We start from the raw sequence: 7,053 nt of genomic DNA, 5'->3' as shown, positions 1-7,053 counted from the left end.
GACAGATTTTAAAATGATTAAGTTCTTCAATTATCTTTAATTTCTATATTCTTTATTTATAATTAAATTACAAAATCAGCATCAAATTTGTTGAATAATGGGCAAACTCATCTGAGCTTTCTACTGATTTCAAATTTAATTTTTTGAGATGAAAAAAAAAATTGTTTAGTGAAAAAACACTTGCAATCCTTATTTTATTTGTTGTCCTTGCTCTTTATATAAATGTCAAATATGCAATTCTAATTTCATTGTTGTCCTTTATAAATTATAATGATTGTAGCATAATTTGATTCCAAAAATTTCATTCCAAAACAATCAAATCAGATATGATTATTTCCTCCTTTGCCTCCAATAGCAATTCACATATTATGCCTATGCTAATCCACTTTTTGTTTTCCATGTATTTGCTTGATCTGATCTGCTATGCCTTCTATATAGATTCCAAATAAATATAGTAACATCATTTAATTTGTTTGAAATTTCATGAAAGGAACGAATTTTGCTGGCATGTTTTTTTTTAACCAAATTTTTTATACTTTAAGGGTTTGTTCACGGGTTCTGAAACAGAAATTTGTGGCACATGAACTTATCTATAAATATATCATTTTTCTTATTTTTTGTAACTCTTGGACATGATTATTTAATTTTTTTTTTTGCAAGAAAACTACAACAGAAAAAGACTCATAAACAACATAAAAAGTAGAGTGGTTATGTCTCAACTTAGAGGTGCTGAAAAATAAAAATCACTAATACCATTGTAATTGAAGTTCAAAACAGTTTTTTAATTTATTTCAAAGTGAACTTTATTAAGTCCACAATCATAAGTCAAATAGGAGTATAAAAAAGAAACGGGTTTGAGTCTCACTTCTATAATAATAATAATAGAGAATAGGATTTGAGTTGGATGTAAATTTTGAGGTAGGTTTTGGTGTTGGTGTCACAAACCTTTTTGGATAAGAGGTTAAATATGTGACAGTGATAGTAACCAAATGAAACCCTACTATTACAATAGAGTTGCGGCTTGCAGCTTGCGCCTCAAGGCAGACAAAATAAAAATTTGAAGTAAAAATTAAAAAATAAATTAAATATATAAAACATGAAATTGTGACGTGATAATTTAAATTGTTCATCTAATAGAAATTAATTATACTATGTAAAATATAAAATTGTAAGATATAGTGTTGTATTCCTTGTTAAATAAATAAATTTTAATTTTTTATTTATTATATTTTATATCAATGATTTAGATTTAGAATTTATAATTTAGAGTTTAAGATTCATAATTTGATGGTTTAGAGTTCACGATTCAAAAATTAAAATTTAGCATTTAAAATTTAGATTTTAGAATTTAAAGAGTATTGCACTCTTTATTTTCTTTTGGAGCACATTAACATTAATCTCAAATTAGTCCTTATATATTTATATATTTATGTATGTCTATTTTGTATTGCGACATATATTTTATACAACCAAAAACTTCAAACAATTCTTTATTTTCCACAAGAGATAAAAACAAACCAATAAAATAAACATGACCTATATAAAAAATTATAATTTAAAAAAAGAAAATACTAGATTTCAATAGTTCATCTGCATCTTCCATTTCATAATATATGTTTTTTTGTTTATTAATTTTGCATTCCTTTCTTTTATGTTTCTTCTTCCCTTTGGATTTAGCACTATACTTCATTCCATTACTTGATCTTGGAATTAATCCTTTATACAGTATTTTTTGACTTTTGATACTTTTTCATATAGCATCTATATCCTCCCAATTTGCTACATCCAAATTTTCTGCCTCTCTATCTTTTTTCTTTCTCGTCCCGCTTCTCGCATTGATACTTATATACTGCAACACTGTATTCGGTTTCATAACTTAGTCCCCAAAGTTGAAAGCCATCAAGGAGTCCCCAAAGTTGAAAGCCATCAAGGAGTGCATCTGAATCTCTAAAATCTTTTAATTGTTCATCACATCTTATCCTTAATATCCTCTCCAACTCAAGTTCTGAACACATGCGTAAATCCAAAGATTCAAGATGAGGACAACCATTAAGAGTGGCACTCAAGCTACTATTGTCGAGATTGTTACCAACAAGTTGGAGATGGCGTAAGTTGGACATATTTTGTACAATAACAAATGCTTCTTTCTTACTGCCATCATTATTAAATTTGAATGATTTCAGAAGAGGACAACTTCGGCCTATTGCTTCTAAAGCAATACTAGATACATAGTGACAAAGGCTAATATCAAGTTCCTCCAACAATGGAAGCTTTTCATCCATCTCACAGAATCCTTCGTCTGACATTTGATGGAAGCATTGAACAAGTCGCAGGCGTCGCAATTTATGACATCCCCTGTTAGAAATCACCATACAAATTAAACTGTTAGTTTTTAAATCCACAAATAATTTATCCAAGTCACTTAGTGTTTGTTTGAGTGCCATTATCTTGATAAAAAAAATTATTTTTTTAATGAAAAAGATCTTTTTTATATTTTTTAGCGCGTCTGTCAAATTTCTAGTAATAAAAGTAGAATCACTAGAACAAAAACATCTTTTTTGAGAAGCTGTAATTTACATTTTTTTTTAAAAGATCTTATTTTTCATATAATAAATGTTAAAAATGCAATATAAATTATTGTTGAATATATATCTTGATAAAAAAAATCTTTATTTTCAATATATATCTTGTTCTTCATCCATGCAGTAGTTAATAATAAATGTTGAATTCATAAAGCTTCTAACAATTTTTAACAATTATAATTCAACTTCAATTCTTCAACTCGATTATAAATTATTGATGAGCTTAGTATAATTACCAATACTATACAAACATCACAGTAAAAATCATATGCCAATAAATGTTAAAAAGTAATTTTATACAATAAAAAATGAAAAACTTTGAACTTACGAGTCAATTATGTATTTGAAGAGATCATCGGTGCCAAAATACTCGATACTTATGTCTTCCAACTGGCCACAGCTACGATCAATTGCATTGCGGCACATCTTCTCCAATTTATAGTCCACCGAATTGCGAATCCCAAGATCGCACATGTTGATGGTGCGCCACATGAGCGGATCCATGCAGATGCTCCACCATTGACGGCACACCTGCTGGATGCTAGCCAAGATGTCAACCGTGGAAAGCCTCGAGAATATCATCAAAGTTAGGTCGTTCGGAAGACCAAGCCAGTTTCTCCCGGCGGTTTTGCGTTTGTGGCTGCGCTTGATAGTCCATCTAGCCATTGGATGAGTAAGGAATTGAATTTGTGGGTTGTTAGTGTTGGAGTGAAAACAAAAGCCTTTTAAATAACATGTGAGTGATTAGAATCCCTAATTTAATTGCGTGGGATGCAAGTCATTAATATTTATTTTCCTATTCCTTTCTTTGAAACCGTCCTCTCCTATGATGAAGCCTCAACTTTCTTATATCTCATCTCTTGAAATATGTGGCCAGTTATTAGGTATTAATTGAGTACTTCAAATGCATATAGATATAGTAAGATGATTTAATTTGTTCCAAATTTAAAGAAATTGTTGATATGTTATTTTTTTTAACTATTCTTTTATAAATTTAATTTTGATGTTATGATATTTAATATTTTATATTGTCGTTCAATCATCTGTTTTTTTAAATAACCATTTACGTGTTAATTATTCAAAGTTATTATTTTTATTGACATAGTGATACATAATTAAATATTTGTGTAAAATTATATATTAAAATTAAATTTATTTTTTAATTTCTAAAGTTTGTAGAATATTAGGATCGGAGTAGATTTTATGTTCTTCGCTTGACTAAACTAACCAAAAAATAATCATAGCCCATATATACATGCTAATGCAAATGTTAACTTGTCAACTAGTTGAAATTATCAAACTTTGATGGCAATATAGCATTTTTTTTTTGACGAGTCTTTCAGATTTTGGAACAGCATTGAACCAACACTCCAACAAACAACAACATTGACCCATTCACCATGTTTCTCAGTTCATGGTTCTGCAAACTCTCTTCTCCTTGTCCTCCACTTTTTTCTTGAACGTATCTAGGAGTGAACCACCTCTTGACCTTATTTTGTTTATGCATCATAAGAACATCAGTTTTACAAAAAAAATAATTTCTTGATTACCAAAGGTTAGAGTTAGACCAATAAATGTTTAACTCAGAGAGCACGTCATGTAAAGTCATCTTATATTGTTTGACCAAGCATTTAGCAATTTGCATTCTCATTATAAACAAACATAAATCATCACTTTCATCTCATGGCTCTGCATTCTCCTTTCTCGTACGATGTGTTCATTAGTTGACAAATTTTAAAATTATTAATTTCTTCAATTATCTTTAATTTCTATATTCTATATTTATAATTAAATTACAAAATCAACATCAAATTTGTTGAATAATGGGCAAACTCATCTGAGCTTTCTACCGATTTCAAATTTAATTTTTTGAGATGAAAAAAAATTTAGTGAAAAACACTTGAAATCCTTATTTTATTTGTTGTCCTTGCTCTTTCTATAAATGTCAAATATGCAATTCTAATTCCATTGTTGTCCTTTATCAATTATAATGATTGTACCATAATTTGATTCCAAAAATTTCTTTCCAACAATCAAATCAGATATGATTATTTCCTCCTTTGCCTCTAATAGCAATTCACATATTATGCTAATGCTAATCCACTTTTTCTTTTCCATATATTTGCTTGATCTGATCTGCTATGCTTTCTATGTAGACTCCAAATAAATATAGTAACATCATTTAATTTGTTTGAAATTTCATTAAAGGAACGAATTTTGCTGGCGTGTTTTACTTTTTAACCAATTTGTTCACGGGTTCTGAAACAGAAAATTTGTGGCACATGAACTTATTTATGAATATATCATTTTTCTTTATTGTTTGTAACTCTTGGACATGATTATTTAATTTTTTTTGTGCAAGAAACTACAACAGGAATAGACACATAAACAACATAAAGAGTAGAGTGGCTATGTCTCAACTTAGAGGTGCTGAAAAATAAAAATCACTAATACTATTGTAATAGAGGTCTAAAACAACTAAATCTTATTAAGTCCACAATCAGAAGTCAAATAAGAATATAGACTTGATTAAACCTATATTTTACAGAAACTTAAAACTTGAATAAAAAACAATCAAGGTGGAAATTCAGGTGCAGTCGACTTCACGTAAAGTTATACCTGAGAGTCGTTAGATGATCTGACTGATTTGACTAAATTTTCATCTAACGGCTCTAAAGTATCAACTTCATGTGAAGTCGAATTCACCTGAGTTTTCACCTAATAATAATAAGAATAATAATAAGAATAAGAATAATAAAGTAGAAAGAATAGAGTTTGAGTTGGATGTAAATTTTGAAGTAGGTTTTGGAATTGGTGTCACTAATTGTGCATCACTTCTTGTCTTCAATATCCCCTCCACCTCGACTATGTCAGATTCGTGTAAATCCAGAGATTCAAGATGAGGACAACCATCAAGAATGGCTCTCGAGCCACTATTATTGAAGTTGGTTGGAACAAGTTGGAGATGGCGCAAGTTGGACATATTTTTCGCAATAACAAATTCTTCCCCATTATTGTTACGATTGTAGTTAAACTTCAATGATTTTAGAAGAGGACAACCTCGGCCAATTGCCTCTAAAGCAATACTAGATACATTGAGACAAAGGGTAATATCAAGTTCCTCCAATAACGGAAGCTTTTCAGCCATCTTACATAATCCTTTGTCTGAAATTTGATTCAAGCATTGAATAAGTCGCAGACGTCGCAATTTATGACATCCCCTGTTAGAAATCACCATACAAACTTAATGGTTAAGCAACATATAATAAGTGTGGTGTAAAATTGACACTGCAACAAAAATAAGGTGTCTTCTTCATGAGATTAAAACTTGTTTATAATAATTATGACACTTCTTCAATCATGTGTGAAAATCCTTTAATTTCAATATATATCTTGTTCTTCATCCATGCAGTTACTCGGTTATGTTTAATCATACGTACATACACTTGTCTAATTAATAATAAATGTTGAATTCATAAAGCTTCTAACAATTTTTAACAATTATAATTCAACTTCAATTCTTCAACTCGATTATAAATTATTGATGAGCTTAGCATAATTACCAATACAAACATCAGAGTAAAAATTATATGCCAATAAATGTTAAAAGAAATTTTATACAATGAAAAATGAAAAACCTTGAACTTACGAGTCAATTATGTATTTGAGGAGATCATCGGTACCAAAATACTTGATACTTATGTCTTCTAACTGGCCACAGCTACGATCAATTGCATGGCGGCACATCTTCTCCACCAATTTATATTCCACCGCATTGCGAATCCGAATGTCGCACATATTGATGGTGCGCCACATGAGCGGATCCTTGCAGATTCTCCGCCATCTACGGCACACGAACTGAGCACTGGTTAAGATCTCGAATGCGGTAAGTTTCCCAATGATCATTACAGTGAGGTCGTCCGGAAGATGCAACAAGTTTAATTTCTTCGCAGCCTTGCAATATTGGATCTGACGTCCATTGCGATTTACAAAGTTCATAGGTAGGCAAATGAGGAATTAGGGTTTGAGTTAGTTGTGATTTTTAGGAATAGATTTTGGTGTTGGTATTGATATTGCCTCCAAGCCCCAATTATATATCTACGCGATTAGTATTTTGCTAATTAATTTTTTTTTTTTTAATACTGAAGCTCTTTGCGTTTGACTCAAGCCTAAATATAGATAACAGATAGACGAGTGCATAAATTACCGTGTTCTTTTTTTTTTTGGTGACTATAAATTACCGTGTTCTAAATCTAGATAACAGACGCCAAAATAAAACTAATAACAATTAATAGTATCTTGTGGGATACTAGCTTAAATGTTTAAATTGATTTTTTTATTTTAAATATAATCTCACCACTAAATTTAAAATAAACCTAGGTTGTTATACAATATAGTTCATAATTGAAGAAAATCTCAAATAAAATATTTGAAATGGATTTAGTTCAACTTAGAGGGCAAAAATCCAGAG

At 29.9% G+C, this 7,053-nt stretch overlaps 2 protein-coding genes across 2 annotated transcripts; both read right to left on the bottom strand.

The window, feature by feature from the left end:
* LOC107616348 (putative F-box/LRR-repeat protein 23) lies at positions 1,651 to 2,404 on the bottom strand. The gene has a single exon (XM_021112456.1). The coding sequence runs from the start codon at positions 2,370 to 2,372 to the stop codon at positions 1,803 to 1,805; it is 570 nt and encodes a 189-aa protein (XP_020968115.1). The 5' UTR covers positions 2,373 to 2,404; the 3' UTR covers positions 1,651 to 1,802.
* LOC110266309 (putative F-box/LRR-repeat protein 23) lies at positions 4,986 to 6,699 on the bottom strand. The gene is made up of 2 exons (XM_021110697.1): positions 6,232 to 6,699; positions 4,986 to 5,803 (listed from the first exon to the last, which is right to left on the bottom strand). Exons 1-2 carry the CDS (start codon positions 6,579 to 6,581, stop codon positions 5,269 to 5,271), a joined length of 885 nt encoding a protein of 294 aa, XP_020966356.1. The 5' UTR covers positions 6,582 to 6,699; the 3' UTR covers positions 4,986 to 5,268.

Source organism: Arachis ipaensis, chromosome B09 (genome assembly GCF_000816755.2).
Source record: "Arachis ipaensis cultivar K30076 chromosome B09, Araip1.1, whole genome shotgun sequence".
Taxonomy (NCBI): domain Eukaryota; kingdom Viridiplantae; phylum Streptophyta; class Magnoliopsida; order Fabales; family Fabaceae; genus Arachis; species Arachis ipaensis.
The sequence above is the reverse complement of the archived record's forward strand: the minus strand, read 5'-3'. Positions and strand labels throughout refer to the sequence as shown.